The following is a 21,135-nucleotide window of genomic DNA, read 5'->3' as shown; positions in this document are numbered from 1 at the left end:
AATCGTTGATTTCAGGAAGTTAAACTCGAGCTCTATCAGCCATAAGTTTACAAATTAATTATCATTGTCTGTGCACTGATAATTTGGGATTACACAAAAAGACATTTGTGGACTGCAAGTGGCGCATCTTTAGTAAATTAAAAAAAAAACTGAGTTGAAGAAATTATGCTATTTAACCCCTTAGTGACCGAGGCAAATTTAACCTTAAAGACGAGGCAAAATTGTTTAATTCTTACCAGTGTCACTTTATGTGGTAATAACTCTGGAACGCTTCAACGGATCCCAGTGATTCTGAGAAACGTTTTTCGTGAAATATTGTACTTTATGTTAGTGGTAAATTAAGGTCCATATTTTTTGCGTTTATTTGTGAAAATTGGCGAAAATGTAGAAAATGTTCAAACTTTCAATCATTATATCCTTAAGTTAACTCCTTTCTGACATGATCAGTAATAGTACGTCTCACTGCCCTGGGCCTACTGGACCAGGTACATACTATTATGTATCACGCCCGCACACAAGCTGTGTTGGGTGATCGCCGCCGGATGTCAGCTGATTCTCACAGCTGAGACCCGATGCTATGTGCCAGGAGCGGTGCCACACTGCTCCCAGCACATTAACACCCGAAATGCTGTGATCAAAGTCGATCGCAGCATTCTGAGAGCAAGGGGAGGTAAGAGCGGCTTACTTACCTGGTCTCTGGCGACCCGTGCTGTCTGTGCGACATCCAAGTCACCAGGCACCCGGAACAAACTTTGATCATGCGCAGTGCACAAAGTAACTTCTGCATGCAGGCTGAGAGCTTGTATAGCAAAGAGATGCGGCTTCTGCATCTCTATGCTATACAAGCGATCAGCCTGCAAAAAGTGAAAGTCCCATAGTAGGACAAAGTACAAAAGTAAAAAAAAAATGCCAGAAAGTGGAAATAAAAAAAAAATTTGTAAAAATATAAAAAAAAAATTATTCCCCAAAAATGAAAATATACTGTACCCATAAATAAATATTATTATGGAAAAAAAAACAATAAAAGTACACATATTTGGTATCACCGCATCCAGAACGACCTGACCAATAAAACTCTCCAACTAGTTAACCCCTTTAATTAATGAACACAGTAAAAAAAAAAAAAAAAGAAAAAACCAAGCCATCAGCCGAAAAAAAAAAGTTATAGCTTTCAGAATAAAGCGATACAAAAAATAATTTTTATTGTTTAAAAGCACCAAAACATAAAAAAACTAAAATGTGGTACCTCTGTAAACGTACTGAAATGAAGAATAAAGGTGCCTTATCAATTTTACCACACACAGAGCGACGTAAAACTTATCCCGCAAAAACCAAGCCATCACATGACTCTGTTGGTCGAAATATGGAAAAATTATTGATCTCAATATAGGAAAAAAAAGGGAAGAATTCCAGCTTCTGAAGTGCAGCAAACACTTTACTCCATAAAAACAGATTCCATGGTTAAAACAGGAATAGCTTACGCGTTTCGAATGCTCCAACCTGCATTCTTTTTCAAAGCCCTCTCAAAATATGGCAATGTAAAAATGAGTCTTTGCAAAAAAAAATGTTTTTTTAGTGTGTGACAGCTGTCAATCATAAAAACCAGATATGAATCTTGTATTGCTGTTATCGCACCGACCCAAAGAATAAAGTAGTCTAATCTGCTACGGATCCGGGTGGTGGAACCTCTGTGCTGCGGTGCAAGGAGGGGCCAGAGGGGCGTAACTAAGTATCAACTCGGACCAAGGTCACACGGCGGCTCAACTGACTCCGTGAACCAGGGAGGGAACGAGCAGAGGGACCAGGTGCCACTCTGGGACCTACCTTGTATGAGAGCAGGTGACTCCCACGGGTCAGATGGCAGGGACTGACCGGTACAGCAGATGAGCACGGCAGGCAGGCTGACGGGTTATCCGGGTAGACGGACTGGCAGATACCACGGGTAGCTGGCAGGTAACAGGTAGGAGCCTCCAGGTAGGTAGGCTGGTAAACACGGCAAGTAACAGGCAGGTTACAGGTAAGTTCTCCGGGTAGGCAGATATTGCCTAGCCCATAGACAGACTGGCGGATTGGGCAGCAAGCAGACTGTCAGGCTGGACTAGTAGTCAGGCTGGCGGACTGGACTGGACGTCGGGCTGGCGGACTGGACTGGACGTCGGGCTGGCGGACTGGACTGGTAGTCGGGCTGGCGGACTGGACGTCGGGCTGGCGGACTGGACGTCGGGCTGGCGGACTGGACTGGTAGTCGGGCTGGCGGACTGGACTGGTAGTCGGGCTGGCGGACTGGACTGGTAGTCGGGCTGGCGGACTGGACTGGTAGTCGGGCTGGCGGACTGGACTGGTAGTCGGGCTGGCGGACTGGACTGGTAGTCGGGCTGGCGGACTGGACTGGTAGTCGGGCTGGCGGACTGGACTGGTAGTCGGGCTGGCGGACTGGACTGGTAGTCGGGCTGGCGGACTGGACTGGTAGTCGGGCTGGCGGACTGGACTGGTAGTCGGGCTGGCGGACTGGACTGGTAGTCGGGCTGGCGGACTGGACTGGTAGTCGGGCTGGCGGACTGGACTGGTAGTCGGGCTGGACTGGTAGTCGGGCTGGCGGATTGGACTGGTAGTCGGGCTGGAGGACTGGTAGTTGGGCTGGCGGACTGGACTGGTAGTCGGGCTGGCGGACTGGACTGGTAGTCGGGCTGGCGGACTGGACTGGTAGTCGGGCTGGCGGACTGGTAGCGGGACTTGAGGGCTGAAGCAGAGTTTAGTACACAGAGCAACAACTTTGCACGGGCACCTCCATTTTGGAGGAGGTGCCTTTTACATGAGGGGTCCTCTGGCCATTGGCCGGGGACTCCTTAGGACGGCGCGCGCGGCCCCTTTGAGGGGGGGAATCGCGCGCACCCTAAGCACAGTGCCCGGGAAGCTGCGCACGCCAACAGCAGCAGGAGAGCAGGAAGACGCCGGGGCTGGAGCGTGGCGGTAAGGGGGATGGCATCTCTGCCTGTCAGGGGGCAGAGACGCCGATGCTACATAATCACTTATACCGCATGAGGAAAGGCGCAAAAAAAAACTTTAGGGTTAGGATTGTGCTAGGGTTAGAGTTAGGATTGTGCTAGAGTTAGAGTTAGGGTTGGGATTTTTTCAAAAGTGAAGAAAAAAAATTATGACAATATGGCGACTAATGTTGAGCGCAAGTGCTCGCTACTTGAGTTTGCATCGGTGCTTAGGTATGCACCGAGAATCGCGGGTGCTCGAGTGACATGCTAGAGTCTAAGCCCCATATGTTTCGAGTCTGTTACACAGCCAAAAAAACCTTGTGGGGATTGCCTGCCATGCACGAGTGATCCCTGCAAGTCTTTTTGGGTGTCTAATAACCGTGAAACATGCAGGGCGAGGACTTGAGCATCCATGATACATGCTGAATACCTGAGTACCCGAAGCAAACTCAAGTAGCAGGCACTAGCGCTCAAGGCTAATGACAACTTATTCAATATGAGGACCTAATGTTATCAAATTCTGTGTCGTACCTCTGGTTTCAAAATGTTAACTTTACCCCTTGATAAAATCCTGGAAGGGTCTAGTTTCCAAACTGGGGTAATTTGTGGTGGGTTTAACCAGTTTAGGTGCATCAGTGGCTCTCCAAACTCGACATGGCGTCCGCTCTCGACTCCAGACAATTTCGCGTTCAAAAAGTCACACTGTGCGCCTGCCCTTCCGAACCCTGCCGAGTGCCCAAACAGTGCATTTTCTCCACATATGGGGTATCGGCGTACTCAGGAGAAATTGCACAACAGTTTTTGAGGTCTATTTTCTCCTCTTACCCTTGTGAAAACAAAAAAATTGGGGCTAAAAGATAATTTTTGAGGAAAAAGTTTGATTTTTTTTATTTTCATGGCTCTACATTATAAACTTCTGTGAAGCGCCTTGGGGTCCAGGGTGCTCACCACACATCTAGAAAAGTTCCATGAGGAGACTAGATTCCAGGAGAAATTGCACAACAAATTTTGGGGTCCATTTTTTTTCTGTTACTGTTGTGAAAATAAAAAAATTTGGGTCTAAAGCAACATTTTTGTGAAAAAAAATAAATGTTTATGTTTATTTTTTTGTTTCACATTCCAAAAATCCCTGTGAAGCACCTGAAGGGTTAGTAAAGTTCTTGAATGTCCCTTCAAAGTCACATCAAATATGATGTGGTCCCAAAGAAAATGATTTTATAAATTTTGTTGAAAAAATGAGAAATTGCTGGTCAACTTTTAACCCTTATAACTTCCTAACAAAAAACTTGTGTGACTTCTCTCTCTGATTTAAGGGCATGAAATTTCAAATTTTAAAAAATAATAAACAACATTTTCCATATGTCTACTTTACATCTGCATCATTTTACAAACAATTTTATTTTGTTAGGATTTTGTTAGCCATTTTAAAAACCGCACCCCTCAAATATTTTAAAACCGTTGTCAGGAATTTTTTTTAACCCTTCGGGTTCTACACGGTAATCAACGCAAAGTGGAAAGAAAAAAATATAAATTTAAATTTTACCTCTAAAATGTTACTTTAGCTCCAATTTTTTTCACTTTTACAAGGGATAGTACGACAAAATGGACACAAAATGTGTTGACCAGTTTCTTCTGAGCGTGCTCATACCCCATATGTGGTCAGAAACCTCTGTTTGGGCAAACAACAGGGCTTGGAAGGGAGGGAGCACCATTTGAATTTTGGAACACAAATTTGGCTGAAATAAATTGTGGGCACCATGTCACATTTGCAGGGACACTAAAATACCTAAACAGCAGAACCCCCCACAAGTAACCTCATTTTGAAAACTACACCCCTCAAGGATTTTATCCAGGGGTAGAATGAGCATTTTGAACCCACAGGTACTACATAGAGTTGAGTCGTCATATTGAAATTTTTCATTTTATTCATGAAAATGTTGTTTTAGCCCCAAAGCTGTAATTTTCACATGAGAAAACAAACCCGATGTTTGTTACACAATTTCTCCTGAATGCAATGATACCCCATATGTGGTCAAAAACATTAGTCTGGGCACATGGCATGGCTAGAAATGATGAAGGATGAATGCCATGTCGCATTTGGAGAGCCCCTGACATGCAAAAACTGCAGAAACCCCCCACAAGTGAGGCCATTTTGGAAACTAGACCCCTCATGGAATTAATCTAGGGGTGTACTGAGCATTTTTAACCTACAGGTCATTCACTTTAACATTTAGATGTGAGAAAAAAATGTTTTAATTTTTTCCACTAAAACATTGTGCTAGCACCGAATTTGTAATTTACATGTGGGATATTAGGTGTAAAAATTGGATCCCACAATTTGTTTTGCAATTTATCCTCAACGAGGCAGTAGCCCATATGTGGTTATGCACTACTGTTTGAGCACACGGCGGGGATCGAATGGGAAGGAGGCTACTTGGCATTTAGAACACATAATCCATTTGAATAGATTGAGGGCTCCATTAGCCGAGCCCCTCATGGGCCAGATCAGCAGAAACCCCCACAAATGACCCCATATTGGAAACTTCACTACCTAAGGAATTCATCTAGGGGTGCAGTGAGTATTTTGAACTCATAGGTGTTTCGCAGATGTTCCTGTGACTACAGTTGCACATATTATTCAGAAATTTAAGATCCATGGGACTGTAGCCAACCTCCCTGGACGTGGCCTCAGGAGGAAAATTGATGACAAATCAAACAAATGGATAATATGAATGGTAACAAAAGAGCCCAGGATAACTTCTAAAGAGATTAAAGGTGAACTGCAAGCTCAAGGAACATCAGTGTCAGACCACACCATCTGTCGTTTTTTGATCCAAAGTGGACTTCATGGGAGACGACCAAGGAGAATACCATTGTTGAAAAAAATCATAAAAAAGGCAGACTGGAATTTGCCAAACTACATGTTGAAAAGCTACAAAGCTGGGAGAATGTCCCATGGACAGATGAGACAAAAATGGAAGTTTTTGGCAAGGCACATCAGCTCTATGTTCACAGACGGAAAAATGAAGCATATCAAGAAAAGAACACTGTCCCTACTGTCAAACATGGAGGAGGCTCTGTTATGTTCTGGGGCTGCTTTGCTGCATCTGGCACAGGGTGTCTTGAATCTTTGCAGGGTACAATGAAATCTCAAGACTATCAGGGGATTCTAGAGTGCCACCCAGTGTCAGAAAGCTTGGTCTCAATCGCAGGTCATGGGTCTTGCAACAGGATAATGACCCAAAACACACAGCTAAAAACACCCAAGAATGGCTAAGAGGAAAACATTGGACTATTCTGAAGTTGCCTTCTATGAGCCCTGAACTAAATCCTATTGAGCATCTTTGGAAAGAGCTGAAACATGCCGTCTGGAAAAGGCAACCTTCAAAAAATTGGAGCAGTTTGCTCATGAGGAGTGGGCCAAAATACCTGTCGAGAGGTGCAGAAGTCTCATTGATAGTTACAGGAATCGTTTGATTGCAGTGATTGCCTCAAAAGGCAAAAATTCTGTGGAAGCAGGGTTGAAAAGCAATGTGTGACTTTCATTTGTTCATTTTCATAGATTTCTAATTTATTATTACTTGTCAGATTGAAGTTATTTCTGTGACCATTGTGGGTTTTTCTTTCATTAAACGAGGAGTACCAACAACTTTGACCACATGTGTATGTAACTTTTATTTATTTTTTTTACTTTTCCACTTTGTCCCACTATGGGACATGCATATTTTTTATTTCTATCACTGGTCTCATACACTGCAGTAATCGTGTAATGCAGCGCATGAGATCTGTCAGTGTCTCACTGACTGTGCCTGAGAGACCCAGCTTAAAGCTGGATCTCCAAGGCCATCATACCCTGGGGTCATCACATCACCTCAGCGAACCATGGTAATCATCGGCACCTGCAATTTTCATTGCGGGGGTCCGATGGTTACAAAGGTGGTCTTTAACCCCCTGTTAACCAATTAAATACCACTGTCAAGATTGACAGCGGTATTTAAGTAGTTAATCAGCCCCGATCAGTTGCAAAACAGTCCGGGGCCAATACCACAGGCGGTCAGCTGTCATGTATTGCGGTCACCTGAAGGAATTTCAGCAGCCGTGCGGCCCTATAGACTTATTCCTGATTGTATTTTTAAGGCCCCTTAATGACCGTCATTTTCACACGTATTGGTGGTCAATAGGGGGTTAAGAGTGAATTAAAAATAAGTAATGCATAAATAAAAAAAAACAAGAAGAACCTGAAGAATGAGGTGTCGTAGATATACGTTCATATAGCAGTGATCAAATCAGATACATTTTTGGTAAACATAGTGTGACAGACTCACTGTGTCATGGGTGTATCAGAGGTGACCGACTGTCGCCTTGCAGTTGGTTGCATGAGATCTCTACGTTTGGCATTACAGAAATCTTCTTAGAGGCTGGCTGTCTCTAGGACCTAGCGGCTACCTCCCTCTGGTTAATTAGCTCCCTGGCCTGGGTGTATAAATACCTGGTGTGTCAGAGGGAGATGCTGCCGATATTCGTTACTACTTGTGAGGCTTTAGCAAGAGTAGTACTTCGTCCTCTCTGGAGCTTGAGGCCGTGTGCGCATTTGTCTTGGAGACGTCTAAAGCTAAGCAATCCCCCCCCTGTTTGTCTACCCTTGTCTATTGAGTCTAGTGGAGATCGACTAGTGTTCATCTCCTCCGGTCCCTAGCCTTAGCCATAAGCCAGGGAAAGTCAATGCGAGGCACGAGTGCGGCTTTTCATGCAGAGCCAATAAAGGGACGGTAGTTGAGATAGGGTGACACTAGACCAGACTAGGTTGTCTCCATTGCCCCCTTTCCGTAGTGTCTGGGCTCCCTTTCCCTCTTCCTTCTGTGTTGCACTAAGTCTTTCCTACATCATGAGTGACATTATCGCCGGCCGAGCACGTTTTGAAAAGAAAAAACAAAAAATAAATGGACATTTTTTTTTTCCTCTGTGTGTTTTTGGGTGTGGACCTTTTTTTTTCTTTTCTCCCTTGGTATGGGTTCAGTTGCAGAGCTCACAGAGCAATTCCGCCGTCTGTCTATGGAGGTGAATGACCTCCGCTGTGAGGTTCAGCAGCAGAATCAGCGGTTACAGGTCGCCAATGCGGGGGTCTCTGCAGGTAGGCCAGTCCAGCCTGAACCCAAGTTTGCCCTCCCGGACAGGTTTTCAGGAGGTAGGGACAATCTTTTTTGCATTTATGGAGGTATGCAAATTGTACTTTAAACTTTGTCCTTACCCCTCCGGTAATGAGTAGAAAAGGGTTAGTAATGTGATCTCTCTATTGCAGGGAGATCCTCAGTCATGGGCGTTTTTGTTACCGCAGGACTCTGTTTGTCTCCAGTCTGTGGAGGGGTTTTTCGGGGCTCAGGCTCTCATCTATGATGACTGTGGTAAAATGACTTGCTTGGTTCTCCGGAGGCAGACACAGGACACACGGTTTGGGTAAACTTCCTGCAGGTTTATTGTACGGCATAAACTCCAGCAGCGACCCATAAAAATAAACAGTCCCTCTTGGGGTTAATGTGAAAACAAAAGATGAAATATAACAGAGTCCTCTAGCCAGCAAGGCCTTTGCCGGCTGCAGATAGTCCTGTGAAGTTTCAGCAACACCAGTCCTCTGGTGTCGCTCTCCGGCATCAGCCACACACAGCCTGGAGACACCAATCTCCAGACCACACAGTAAAACAAACTGACAGAACATTTAAACCCTGTTCAGCCACACCCTGAGGGGGAGGTATGGGGAATGACTTCCCTCCCGTCTCTACGTCATTCCCATAAAACCACACAATTTTAAAGAGGTAACCGCCAGCATATAACATGCTGGCAGAAAGTTGATTGGTTTTAGTTCACACGGGCTAGCAACCTGCGTGACACAACTCCCCTTATATATTATACCAGGGACTGTCACATGACCCTGACCGAGTCGCCTTGGCTGAGTCTAGGCCACGTAGCCTTCAGCAGGGGAATCGGTCAATGGAGACATACAGTTCGGAATTCCGTAGATGGGCAACAGATACCAAATGGAATGTCTCAGCCTTTAGAAGTCAATGTTGTGAGGGGCTTACTGAAAGGTTGAAAGATGCCTTGGCATGATATGAAACATCTCAGTCCTTGGAGGTTGCCATGTCTTTGGCCATACGTCTTGATAGACGCCTTCGGGATAAACGGGTGAGACCACCTTCTCCGGGGTCTTCTTGTAAGGGTTGTGTACCTCTGCCAGGGGAGCAGTCTGGGGGTGAATCAGTACTGAGGGAGTTGGAGACACCCATGCAGAGAGGGGGTGTCTCTGCATCATACATCTCTCCTGAGATTCGCAAGAAAAAAGGTGTATGTTTGTTTATTTTGTGGGAAAAAGGGACATTTTATTGGGACCTGTCCTTCAATTCCTAAACAAAAGGAGACTTGATTAACTCTTGGCAGTCTGGAGTTGGATAAACAAGGGGTGCATTTGTGGACAAACTGCAGTTCCCGCTTTGTCCTGACAGCAGAGGTGGTGCTAGAGAGCAAAAATGAGAAAATTTCTGTGTTTGTTGACAGTGGAGCCGGAGTCAGCATGGTGGATGCGGAGTTTGTGAAAACTCATGGTCTTGCTTGCTGTACTTTAGATAAACCTATTTCCATTTTCACCATCTACTCGGCGCCACTTGCACAGAAAGCATTTACTCAGATTGTACATAATGTAAAACTGAGGGTGGGGTCCGTTCATTGTGAAATAATCCCTTGCTATGTCCTGGACAATCTTACCACACAGATTGTCTTGGGTATCCCTTGGCTTGTTAAACATAATCCGTTGGTGGATTGGCAAGCCGGTGAGATTATTAAATGGTGAGATTACTGCCATGAGAACTGTTTAGATATTTCTCTTGCTACTGTCTCTACGGAAATACTGCCTGCTTTTCGGTCTGGTTTTGAGGACATTTTTACTGAGAGGGGGTGTCAGGATTTGCCTCCTCATCGTGCTTATGACTGTCCTATTAACCTGACCCCGGAGCTAAACTACCGAAGTCAAGACTGTATAATCTTTCTAGCCCTGAGAAAGAGGCCATGAAGGATTTTAATGCGGAAAGCCTGGAGAAGGGACATATCAGACCCTCATCTTCGCCCGTGGCGAACAGGGTTCTTCTTTGTAAAGAAAAATTATGGCGGTCTACGTCCCTGTTTAGATTTCCGGGAATTAAATCAAATTACCATCCGTGATCCATACCCTCTTCCTCTGATTCCTGATTTCTTCAGCCAGGTTGTGAGAGCCAAGGTATTCTCCAAGTTGGATTTAAGGGGAGTCTACAACCTGGTTAGAATCAGAGAAGGGGACGAATGGAAAACAGCGTTCAATACCAGGGAAGGACATTTCGAGAGTCTGGTTATGCCTTTTGGTTTGACCAATGCACCTGCGGTATTCCAGCCTTTCATAAATTATATTTTCCATCATTTCGTGGGGAGATTTGTGGTGGTCTATCTGGATGATATTTTGGTTTACTCACCTGATTTTAAGACTTATCGAGGGGCATGTTAAGCAGGTGCTTCAGATATTAAGGGATAGCACACTTTATGCCAAACATAAAAAAATGTGTTTTCGCTGTTCAGGAGGTGTAGTTTTTGGGGTACTTGTTGTCATCTTCAGGTTTTCGGATGGATCCGGAGAAGATCCATGCAGTCCTTGACTGGGAACGTCCCAAAAACCTGAAATCTCTACAACGTTTTCTGGGCTTTACTAATTTTTACAGGAAATTCATCCAAAATTACTCTGTTATAGTGAAACCCCTTACGGACATGACTGAGAAGGGATCTGATTTTTTCAAATGGTCGGTTGTTTCCCTCCAGGCTTTTTCTTCCTTAAAGAATCAGTTTGCCACTGCACCTATACTCAGTCAACCCGATGTTTCTAAACCCTTTTTTGTGGAGGTTGATGCGTCGGATGTCGGGGCTGTGTTGTTTCAGGGTTTGTCCCCTGGTAAATGGCGTCCATGCGCCTTCTTTTATAAAAAATTGTCTTCAGCAGAGAGAAATTATGACGTGGGTAATAGGGAAATTTTGGCGATCAAATTGGTGTTCGAGTAGTGGTGATATTGGTTGGAGGGGGCGGTCCATCCTATTACTGTTATTACTGACCATAAGAACCTGTCATATCTCCAGTTAGCTAAATGTCTCAACCCTAGGCAAGCCAAATGGTCCCTGTTTTTTTACTAGGTTCAGTTTTGTTGTCACTTTGTGTCCAGGGGTCAAAAATGTCAAGGCTGATTCTTTGTCCCAGAGCTTCCCTGGTGATGGTGATAATGAGAAGCCTGTCCCGATACTACAGAAAGGGGTAGTCATTTTGGCACTTTATCCTGAACTGGAGAGTGAGGTGTTGGAGACACAGGGGACGCCCCTGCCTCCTGCCCTTCAGGAAAGTTATTTGTACCAACTGATCGTAGCTGCTTGTAGTATTTGTGCGCGTTCTAAGGTTTCGCATACCTGTCCGCCTGGTGCTCTTCCTCCGTTATCTATCCCTAGTAGGCCATGGACACACTTGTCCATGGATTTTATTACTGACCTACTGGTTTCTGCAGGCAAAACGGTGGTTTTGGTGGTAGTAGGTATGTTCAGTAAAATGGTTCATTTTGTTGCATTACCTGCACTTCCAAATACCAAGACACTTGCTCAGGTGCTCATAAATGAGATCGTAAAGATTCACTGGGTTCCCGCCGATGTTGTGTCAGATCGGGGGACCCATTTTGTTCTGGAAGGCATTCTGTTCTCGACTGGGGGTGCAGCTGTCCTTTCCCTCTGCATTCCACCCTCAGTCGAATGGACAGACTGAGCGTGTCAATCAGAATATGGAGACCTACCTCAAGTGTTTCGTTTCCGAAAATCAGGAGGACTGGGCATCCTACCTACTACTGCTGGCAGCATTTGCCATTAATCATCATCGTCAAGAATCCACTGGCAGGTCACCGTTCTTCGGTTTATATGGTTACCACCCACTGTTTGCTACCTTTAGTGGGGGAGGAGCTTCAGGAGTTCCTGAGGAGGAGCGATTTGCTTCGTCGCTCTCCTCAGTATGGCAGGGTGTGCTGAGTAATTTAAAGATCATGGGAGACAGGTATACACTTCTGGCTGACAGAAAACACTTGCCAGATCCAGACTTGAATGTGAATGACTTTGTGTGGTTGTCTACCAGGAATATAAGATTGAAAGTTTCTTCTTGGAAGCTGGGACCTAGGTTTATTGGTCCCTATAAAATAACCGCCATCATTAAACCAGCAGCGTTTCGTCTTGAACTTCCTCAGGCCCTTAAAGTCCACAACGTGTTCCATAGGCCCTTACTTAAAAAAAAATATGTGGAACCTCTTGAGCCCTTGCATCTACCACTGCCCCCAGTAATGGTTGACGGTAATCTGGAATTCCAGATTTCGAGGATTGTAGATTCTCGTCTCCATCGTCGTTCTGTACAATACTTGGTGCACTGGAAAGGCTATGCTAAGGAGGAGAGGATGTGGGTTTCAGATTCAGAGGTGAATGCTCCCAGATTGGTTTGTTCATTCCACACCTCTTTTCCTGAGAAACCCGGTCCGGAGGTCACTCGTAGAGGGGGGGGGGGTACTTTCACGGATGTGTCAGAGGTGACAGACAGTCGCCCTGCAGTTGGTTGCAGGAGATCACTACGTTTGGCATTACAGAAATCTTCTTAGAGGCTGGCTGTCTCTAGGTCCCAGCGGCTACCTCCCTCTGGTTAATTAGCTCCCTGGCCTGGGTGTATAAATACCTGGTGTGTCTGAGAGGGACATGCTGGCGATATTCATTACTACTTGTGAGGCTTTATCAAGAGCAGTACTTCGTCCTCTCGAGCTTGAGGCCATGTGAGCATTTGTCTGGAGTTGTCTAAAGCTAAGCAATTCCACCCTGTTTGTCTACCCTTGTTGTCTATAAAATCTAGTGAAAATCGACTAGTGCTCATCTCCTCCTGTCCCTAGCCTTTGATATACGCCAGAGATAGTCAGTGCGAGGCACACGTGCGGCGATTGGTTCAGAGCCAATATAGGGATGGTAGTTGGGACAGGGTGACACTAGACCATACTAGGAGGTCTCTGTTCTCCACTTTCCCTAGTGTCTGGGCTTCCGCTCCATCTTCCCTATGTGTTGCACTAAGTCTTTCCCACACCTGGCAGGACACACGGGTGTTATATGTGAGGGGAGGTATGTTTCGCTAGGGCAACTAGCCTTAGTAAGTTGAACTTACAACTATTCTCCAACATGTTATATGTTGGGGGTTTACCTCACCATTGTGAAGGGAGTGGTTTGGTGTCAATGACAGAGACGGGAGGGACGTCATTCACCATACCTCCCTTCAGGGTGTGGCTGAGCAAGTTTAAATGCTCAGCCCTGTTTTTTTTTTCTGTTGTTGGGGAGTCTGGAGAGACAAGTCTCCAGGCTGTGTAACCTCAGTTCAGGAGGAGTTGAAGGAGCTTCAAATTGGTGCAGGCGAACCCGTACAAAGATGGACTGTGTTATCATTTGTCATTTGTTTTACCTTTAAGCCAGCAAGATTGAGTTTATTTTTTGCTGAAGTCTGCAGCGCTTTATGCTGACATAATAAACCTGCAGACGAAACCGTTCTGATGTCTACCAGCCGAGTGAGTCGTCTTGACACAAGCAGTGATCAAATCAGCTACATTTTTGGTAAACATAGAAATTAAATTTTCATTTATAATTGTGAAGCACACTTACCATTTGGCAGAATGCAATGAGAATCGTTTGGCAGCTTTGTTACTGATCCACACATTGCAAAGTAGTCTCTCCACATGTTTGCAATAGAACAAGTGCCGGAAAAGCATCTGATAACGTGTAAGAGCCTTTCTGAAATTGGGAGAAATTTTTTTTCTGTAAAATTATGAAATCAAACATCATGATTTTCCCAATAATATAAGATTGGCATCAAATACAGTCATGGTCGAAAGAGTCAGCACCCTTGATATTGTTCCAGAAAATTAAGTATTTCTCCCAGAAAATGATTGCACGTTTTGCTATACATGTGTTTATTTCCTTTGTTTGTAATGGAACAACCAAAAAAGAGAGAAAAAATGCAAATAGGACATAATTTCACACCCCAAAAATGGGCTGGACAAAATTGTTGGTATCTTTCTAAAATTGTGGGTAAACAACTTTGTTTCAAGCATGTGATGCTAGTTCAAACTCACCTATGGCAAGTAGCAATATGAAAATCAGAAAGTGAGAAAATGAGAAAACGGCACTAACCTATGCAATAAGAAATATATTAAAAATCCTTTATTCCATGCTTCGGGACATGGACCGGGTGTGTAGGAAAGCAGAGGAATTCAGGGAGAGAGTGGAACAGGACGATTGCCTTTTCGAGCTAGTTGTCCTGTTTCTACCTGGACACGTGGAAGCGCTGGACTAGCGCGAAACGACCTTCGTCCTTTTTCACTCTCTTCCTGCATTCCTCTGCTTTCCTGTACAACATAATGAAGAAGTTTACAACCCATGGCACTGTAGCTAATCTCCCAGGATAGTCCAGATGGTGGATAGGCAGCCCTAAACAAGTTGCAAAGAAATTCAAGCTGTCCTGCAGGCTCAGGGTGGATTAGTGAAAGCGCAAACTATCCGTTGACATTTGAATGAAATGAAAAGCTATGGATAGAAACCCAGGGAGGACCCTACTGCTGACACAGACCTAAAAAAGCTAGATTGCAGTTTCCCAAAATGTACGTGCACAAGCCAAAATCCTTCTGGGAAAGAGTCTTGTGGACAGATGAGACCAAGATAGAGTTGTTTGGTAAAGCACATCATTCTACTGTTTACCGAAAACAGAATGAGGCATACAAAGAAAAGAACACAGTACCTAGAGTCAAATATGGTGGAGGTTCAAAGATGTTTTGGGGTTGTTGTGCGGCCTCTGGCACTAGGTGCCTTGAATGTCTGCAACATATCATGAAATCTAAAGACTACCAACGGATTTTGGGTCACAATTTAGTGCCCAGTGTCGGACAGAAAGCTGGGTTGTGTTCTAGAGCATGGGTCTTCCAGCAGGACAATGACCCCAAACATACTTCAAGAAGCACCCAGAAATGGATGCAAACAAAGCACAAGAGCGTTCTGAAGTGGTCAGCAATGAGTCCGGATCTAAATACTATTAAACATGTGGAAAGATCTTAAAATTGCTGTTGGGAGCAATCATCCTTCAAATATGTGAGACCTGGAGCAGTTTTCAAAAGAGTGGTCCACAATTCCAGTTGAGGGTTGTAAGAAGCTTGCTGATGGTTACAGAAAGTGAGTGATTGCAGTTATTTATTCCAAAGGGTGGGCAATCAAATATTAAGTTGAGGGGGCCAACAAATTTTGTTTGGCCCATTTTTTGAGTTTTGTGTGAGATTATGTCCAATTTGCCTTTTTTTCTCAGTTGTTTCTGTTATTCCAATACACACAAAGGAAATTAACATGGGTATAAAAAAACATGTGTAATTGCCATAAATTTTCTGGGAGAAATACATCATTCTCTGGAACAATTTCAGGAGTGACAACACTTTCAGCCACGACTGTATATGCTGGACTTAATATTTTTATAAAAACAAAATTCTATAAGTAACTAATTCTATAACTAATCTTGATCCTATTCTAAGGAAAAAAAATCATGAGAATATTTTGACTAGTAAACCACTGGCTTTTTGTATGGATCATGTCCCACCACAGCCATGACGTAGCCACTCCATTTGGCCTTACCCATAGAGATCATTTTCATATTTTTTCTGTTTAGTGTTGATTTAGAATAGCCTACCTGTTAATTATTAGTGAAAGAGGCCACTTGACAATATAATCAAAGGAGAAAGCTTCCAATCCACTTAGTGCCAGTTCAGTTGGATCAGTATTAATTAAAACTTTTTCTTGTTGCGTTTCAATGGCAAGAACACGTAGCAGTTGCGTGATGAGATCATGTGGCATAAGCTCAATCTTAAGGGAAATAAGAGCAAATTACCAAATCATTAAAAATATACCATGTAAATAAAAATATAAAATACAACAGATAATTAGACTCCCTCTAAAATCATTTTAGAGTAAAACCTTATTTTTAAAAAAGAGCGCCACATAGGATGATAATGACAAGGTTAATGAAAATGACAAATAAAAAGAAAGCTTTGCATTTTATTAGGTTGTGATGCACAGAATGACAGAAGGTGCACCTTGGCATGGCTGAACAGTTCAGCGACTCTTTTCATCTATATGCATTTCCTGCATTTCTGCCCTTCTATGGCCTTATAAAGCCACAGCTGTTAATCAACGTAGAATGGGGCAGCAACAGAGAGAAAATAAGTAGGTGGGAAAGTTCACTTAACTGTTTGGCAGAGCCAATGTGCACTGAGCACATGTACTTGGTTTAAACAGTCATTCTGTGCTGACAGAATGCCTTTAACATTTCTTATCCCCTTTCCACCATGGTCAATTTTCATTTTTGCATTTTCACTGTTTCCCCCCCACTCTTTTAACCCATTCACTCCAGGGTAATTTTCCATTTTTTCTTTCCCATCTTCCAAGAGCCATAACTTTTTTATCTTTCTGACACTATAGCAGTATGAGGGCTTGTTTTTTTGGAAACGAGTTGTACTTTTGAATCACATCAGTGATTGTACCAAACAGAGTACTGAAAAATTGGAAAAAAAATGAAAATCCAAGTGTGGTGAAATTGCAAAAACACAAGAGCAATTCCTCATTTTTTTTTTATTTTAATTTACAATGTTCACTATATGGTAAAACTGATTTGACAATATGATTCCCCAGGTCAGTCCGAATACGAAGAAAGCAAACATGTATAGGTTCTTTTTTACTTAAGTGGTGAAAAAAGCTTTTGAATTAGTCGCCATTTTCCGAGACCCATAGCATTTGAATGTTTCGGAATCTGGTGCTGGGTGAGGGCTTATTTTTTGCACCCTGAGCTGATGTTTTTATGGATATCATTTTGGGGTAGATACATTGTTTTGATCACCTGTTATGGCATTTTATTGCAATGTGGCGGTGACCAAAAATACTTAAAAATGGCGTATTTATTTCACCTATCAGATTAATTTGCACATATTCAAATATAATACACATGTTGTGTATCGACTATCAGATTAATTCACTTTATATTTTGATAGACTGGACATTTCTGAACGCAGTGATACCAGATATCGGCTTCTGCAGACCCCCTGGCTGTTATGACAACCCATCAGTGCCCCGCAACCACTTGACAGAGGCGCCGATCAGAGGGACTTGTGACACAATGTTAAATTAGCCATCAAGATGCAGGATCCGACGCTGAGGCAGGTACATGACTGATGACGTAAATATGCGTCATGGGTCGTGAAGATGTTAATAGTCAAAACTTTTCTATTTTCCTATAAACAAAGCTTATGAGGGCTTGTTTTTTTCAGGATAAGTTGTAGCTTTGAATCACTTCATTCATTTTAATAAATAATGTACTGAAAAAAAAAAAAAATCCAAGTGCGATGAACTTGTAAAAAAAAAAATGCAATTTCACCATTACTTTTTATGTTTTGTTTTTACAATGTCAATTCTGTGGAAAAAATTACTCTGTTGGATTATAGCAATACCAAATTCGCATGGATTTCTTTTCAATTAATCATAAATATGTAAAAAAAAAATTGTCCCCATTTTCCAAGATTTTTCTTCTTTTTTTTCCGAGCCGAGTTGCCCGTTTCATCTATACCAGGGCTGTGGAGTCGGAGTCCATTTTAGTGGAGACCGAGTTGGAGTCGGTATAAAATGGACCGACTCCAACTCCTAAAATATATAATAAATTGGGTACAGCAGTTCAATGCAGTTTGTGGGGAATATTTTTTCATAAAAATTTGGGAAAGTTATGAAATGTCCTATAAATGTCTGTCCTATTCCTGATCTAAGGGTCTAGACTTTTAGCGGAGATGAATCTGTGCTGCAGTAAATTTATCACATAAACATGAGCCGTGTATGAGGGAGTCGGAGTTGTGGAGTCGGTGTCATGGAAATTGAGGAGTCAGAGGTTTGGCTTACCGACTCCACAGCCCTGATCTATACCAATTTAGGGTAAATATGACATCTTGATCAGTTTTTATTGCAATTTTCAGGAAGGAACTGGTGAACAACACAACACAATTTTGACGGAAGATCAAACAAGGTTTGGCACAAGCATCCAGGTATGTATCCTGAGCTTTATTGATAATCCATTTATCATATCCTGAGCTTTATTCATAATCCATTAAAAACAGAGATGTAGTGGGAGATTTAAAAAACTGATGCGTTTCAGACACCTTGGCGCCCTTTATATTAGTATAGCAAATGAATCTCAAGAATCTCCAGAATCTCCTTTTAAATATAATGGAGCCAATCACCATCAACCAAATGTATGACGTATACCAACCAATAATAGAAACAGCACCTCTTATGTAAATAACCACAGGTAAAGAAAAAAATATTATTATGTGCAAACTATATACATATAAATCAAACTGAAATGAAATAAAAAGGAAAAAAACAAAAAACAAACAAACCACAAAAGATTAATATATGAAAAATAAATCATTCTTGAAATTCATGCCTGAAGGATATTTAGTATCTAAGGTTAAAATCCAAAAATCCTCTCATTGTAAGAGTTGCCTTTGTCAACTGCAACCTCTTATGGGACATGTGACTTTTTTCTATACAATAAAATTTCAAATGTGCAATATCACTATTGTGTGTGGTAAAAGTGTTTGACAGCTCCAGAGTATGAAATGTTCCTTTTATGTATATTTGCAACATGGTCTGAGATGCGTTTTTTTTTCCAAATCGAGTAGTACACCCTTTGTACAGTAAATTAAAAGAACTGCATTTGATACAATAAATGACATGATGAGAGTCAAAATTCATAAATTCAGTAATATCATGGCTTTTACCATCTGGAAGGGAAAATTAATTAATTTTATTAGTCAAAATCTTCCTCTTTTTGCTACACATCTACACCTACTGGATATGATTTCTCAGAATGTATCATCTTGGTTCATCACAGCTATGTATTTAAGGATGATGTGATTAATCTGAATAAATGTCTGACACACCTTAATTGTGTGCTGTGGATGACAGCTAGTTGACTGAGGACTGTATTTCCTGCAATATCCTTCCTGTATAGGGAGGTATGTATCTTAACCTGAACATGATCGCCGTGCAGCAAAATATCTAAAAGAGGATTTTTTTTTTCTCCAGGCCAATTATACGTAAAGCATAGTGTAAGGGATCAGAATATAGGTAGACTCTGGTGCACACACAGGGTCTGATTTGTTGGTTCAAAACAAATGTGCGGTTTATTAAATGCCCATAAACCAAACTTAAACAAAAACAGCCTCTTCTGTGTACAAAAGGTGGAACAGCACCAAAATGGAAAATAAACAGTCTGTATACAGTCATGTCTGAAAGTGTTGGCACCCTTGAAATTGTTCCAGAAAATGAAGTATTTCTCCCAGAAAATTATTGTAATTACATGTTTTCTTATATACATGTTTATTTCCTTTGTGCGTATTGGAGCAACACAAAAAAAAAGAGAAAGATAAGACAAATTGGACATAATTTCACAGAAAAGCCCAAAAATAGACTGGGTGAAATTGCTGGCACCCTCGTCTTAATATTTTAATCTTTTATCAATTTTTCTCTGTGTCCACGTCCAGGGAGATTAGCTACAGTTCCATAGATTTTAAACTTGATTATGTTGCGCACCATGGATAAAGAAACATCAAGATCTCTTGAGATGGTCTTGTCACCTTGAGATTTATGATATTGTAAAACAATTTTTGATCTCAAGTTGTCAGTTATTTTCTCCTATTTCTGTTCAGCGTGCTTAGTGTGGCAAACACAGACATACAATGTAAAGATTTAGTCAACTTCTCCCCTTTTTATGTGGTTTCAGGTGTGAGTTTCCTATTGCGCACACCTGTTACTGGTCACAGGTGAGTTTGAACAAGCATCACATATTTGAAACAAAGTTGTTTACCCACAATTTTGGACCGTTTAAATGTCAGACTTTCACTCAGTCTCCAGCTGACACAGACAGACGAGCAAGGTCTTTTCACCTTGCACACACCACCCATAATAATACAGCTGGACTTCTGCTATATTAAGCTCCAAGGTGAGGGATATATGAGCAGCGAGTCCCACCCATCTTTCTGACTGCCCCTAAACCCGGCCCTGGACATGCCCTATTAATTCAACATTATAAGTGCTGAAGCCTGCTTTTTCCATGTTTACATCACTGAGGCTACCAACCTCAATGATACATATCTTTCCCTCAAGGTCCTGTCCAACAGCCATCTAAGAGTAGATTACAGCTTTTATTCAGATAGAGAAATTTAGGGATATCTGACCTATTACTAGACTATACAATTAAGAAATAGTCAATATATCGTTCGTATTTTAGTTCATTGAAAAAGGATTATCAGGAGTAAAAATGTGTATCTCTTCCCACCAAGCCATAAATAAGATTCTGAGCGAGGATGAGAATTTAGATCCCATTTAGCCTCTCTCAGCTTGAATAAAGAATTCAGAATTGAACATAAAATAATTGTGTTTGAGTAAATAATGTAAACCGATCGAGTATAAATTGTTTTGGTTTATTTATGTAAGAACTATAACGATCAAGATGGCATTGTATGGCAGTAACAGCAAGATGATGAAGAATGATGGAATATAAATTAATAACATCACATGTGAAAATCAAAATATCATATTTCCAACAAAATTTATCAAAGATTTTTAAAATAGATGAATTGTCATAGATGTATCCTGGTATTCTAACTACTAATGGCTAAAGGTGTTCATCAAGTCAATCATTGAGTCCTTGGTTTAGGGATCCTTATGAGTTTTGGGTAATCCATGAATTATGGGGGTGTTGATTAAGTATGTTTGAAAATAACTGTTGGGTCAGACTTGAATTGTTTATACAGTGGTGGCCAAAAGTATTGGCACCCCTGCAATTCTGTCAGATAATACTCGGTTTCTTCCTGAAATGATTGCAATCACAAATTCTTTGGTATTATTATCTTCATTTAATTTGTCTTCAATGAAAAAAACACAAAAAGAATTGTCCTAAAGCCAAATTGGATATAATTCCACACCAAACCTAAAAAAAGGGGGTGGACAA

At 42.1% G+C, this 21,135-nt stretch overlaps 1 protein-coding gene across 3 annotated transcripts in view; it reads right to left on the bottom strand.

Moving 5' to 3' along the window:
* TUBGCP2 (tubulin gamma complex component 2) overlaps positions 1 to 21,135 on the bottom strand; it is a 348,385-nt gene that overhangs the window by 69,126 nt on the left and 258,124 nt on the right. For all 3 annotated transcript variants that reach the window (XM_073686175.1, XM_073686172.1, XM_073686173.1), the window contains exons 12-13: positions 15,772 to 15,944; positions 13,707 to 13,835 (exon numbers count right to left, since the gene is read on the bottom strand). In XM_073686175.1, coding sequence (XP_073542276.1) covers positions 13,707 to 13,835; positions 15,772 to 15,944 — 302 coding nt within the window. The remainder of the gene's footprint in view (positions 1 to 13,706; positions 13,836 to 15,771; positions 15,945 to 21,135) is intronic.

This window comes from Phyllobates terribilis, unplaced genomic scaffold, assembly GCF_046119375.1.
Source record: "Phyllobates terribilis strain yellow unplaced genomic scaffold, ASM4611937v1 Scaffold_5__5_contigs__length_657084704, whole genome shotgun sequence".
Classification (NCBI taxonomy): Eukaryota; Metazoa; Chordata; class Amphibia; order Anura; family Dendrobatidae; genus Phyllobates; species Phyllobates terribilis.
This window is presented reverse-complemented; position numbering and strand designations above follow the sequence as displayed.